The sequence below is a fragment of the Gavialis gangeticus genome, unplaced genomic scaffold (assembly GCF_001723915.1).
Source record: "Gavialis gangeticus isolate Ggan-Ray unplaced genomic scaffold, GavGan_comp1, whole genome shotgun sequence".
NCBI classification, from domain to species: Eukaryota; Metazoa; Chordata; order Crocodylia; family Gavialidae; genus Gavialis; species Gavialis gangeticus.
The window spans coordinates 28,951,396-28,953,018 of record NW_017729001.1 but is presented as its reverse complement, the minus strand read 5'-3'; the positions used below and the strand labels follow the sequence as shown (position 1 = coordinate 28,953,018).

At 55.0% G+C, this 1,623-nt stretch overlaps 1 protein-coding gene across 4 annotated transcripts in view; it reads left to right on the top strand.

Annotated features, from left to right (window-relative positions):
* The window catches only part of MYO1H (myosin IH), a 63,483-nt gene that overhangs the window by 55,833 nt on the left and 6,027 nt on the right, over window positions 1–1,623 (top strand). For all 4 annotated transcript variants that reach the window (XM_019507174.1, XM_019507173.1, XM_019507175.1 and 1 more), the window contains exon 31: window positions 657–756. In XM_019507174.1, coding sequence (XP_019362719.1) covers window positions 657–756 — 100 coding nt within the window. The remainder of the gene's footprint in view (window positions 1–656; window positions 757–1,623) is intronic.

Here is a 1,623-nt window from a genome sequence, read left to right as displayed (position 1 = left end):
GACCTGGCTTCAGCATGCTGCTCTGTCACTGGCTTAACTGTGCTTGGAAAGCACCTTGTTTCAAGGGCAGTGGGTCGGGCTAGCACCTTCCATTAATCAAATTGGTCTGGGTTGTGTTGCACTGGTGCAATTGTTCAGAGACCTTGCTGCAGCCTGAGGGACTTGCATCTTTTAACTCAAGCGTGTCAAACTCGCCTCGTACCCTGGGTCAGACCCAGACTTTGAGGTTTCCTGGGCCACAGGGTGGGTTTAGCTTGGAGTATATGGCAGTAGCTCTAGCTCTGGCATGGGACACGAGGCAGATTCAGCGTGGGGTAGGGGTAGAGCAGGTAGATGAGGAGACGGGGCTGCAGCAGTGGCAATAGGAGAAGTGGCGAGAGGGCAATTGGGGCTGTATCAGACATCGCTCACCCTCCTGCCACTGATGGCCATGGTGGGCTGTGGATTCTGCAGCAGGCCACCCTTGCTGCAGCCCTTGACTTCTGGGGGCCTGCAGGGAGTTCGGCGGGCTGGACACAGTGGCTCTGTAGGCTGCAGGTTTGACACCCCTGTGTTAACCTGATGAGATTTTTGCTGGGAAAAGAAACAGAAGAGACTAGCATAAAGCTTCCAGTGAGAAATGCCTGTAAATGAGTAATGCCCTTCTGTGCTTGCAGCCTGCAGTTCAGCATTGGCCCTGGGAAAGAAGGGACGATGGTTTTCACTGTTGGGCAGGAGCCTCAGGTCTTTAGAGCCAAAAATGGACAACTAACTGTGGTAAGGACTTGTGTAGGAACCAGGGCCCTGCTTTGCTTGGTGCTAACAAGCACCCCCCATGGGGATGCATTAAGTGAGCAAGTGCCTGTAGCTTGGGGTGTTCCTTGGGAGATGGAGCCCTGTTGCTTTCTCCCTGGCAGAGCATGACTCGGGGTGCAGTGGTACAGCCAGATAAATGATGGTGCACAAGCTTCTCGTACAGTGGTGCTTCCCCTTAAGCCATCTGCTCACCTGGGTCACCCTCCCACTGCTGCTTACTCCTCCTAGCCCTGCAGCTCCGAAGGAGCTGTGGGACAGGGAGCGAGATCCTCTGTGGTGTTCAACTGCAGAGTTGACTACGGTTGCCTGCAGACCCCTTGCTCTGCTCTGATGGCAGCACGGGAGCTGAAGCCTGAGCCCAGCTCACCTTGTCAGACCCCGGGTTGGGTCTGTGATGTTGATGGTTGCCCAAGGAAGCCAAGGACCTGGGTTCCCTAAGAAAGCAGGCCCTTCTGCTACCACCGGCAGCCTCCCTTGAGGCATGTTGGTTATTCTTCAGAGACCCTTTTGGAAGGCACGAATCCTGTTCTGTGCCTGGATGTACAGGGTGATGTGAATGGTCACTTCCTCCTTGCTGGTATCAGAAAGGAGCATGAAGGGGTATTTAACAGGCTTTGGGGAGCATGTGGGAGGAGGAGACATCTGTTTCCATCAACCCAAAGGTCTTGTGAGCATGAGACCAGCCCGCACTAGTGGATGGAGATGGTGAGAGATAGGCAATGAAGTTCAGCACCAAATTCAAAGGAGCACCTGGCCCTGTCCTGTTGTTTCCTCCATTCTAAGCAATGAGCTGTCCGCCTGTCCCGCGCCCCCCCCCACGCCCCCCCC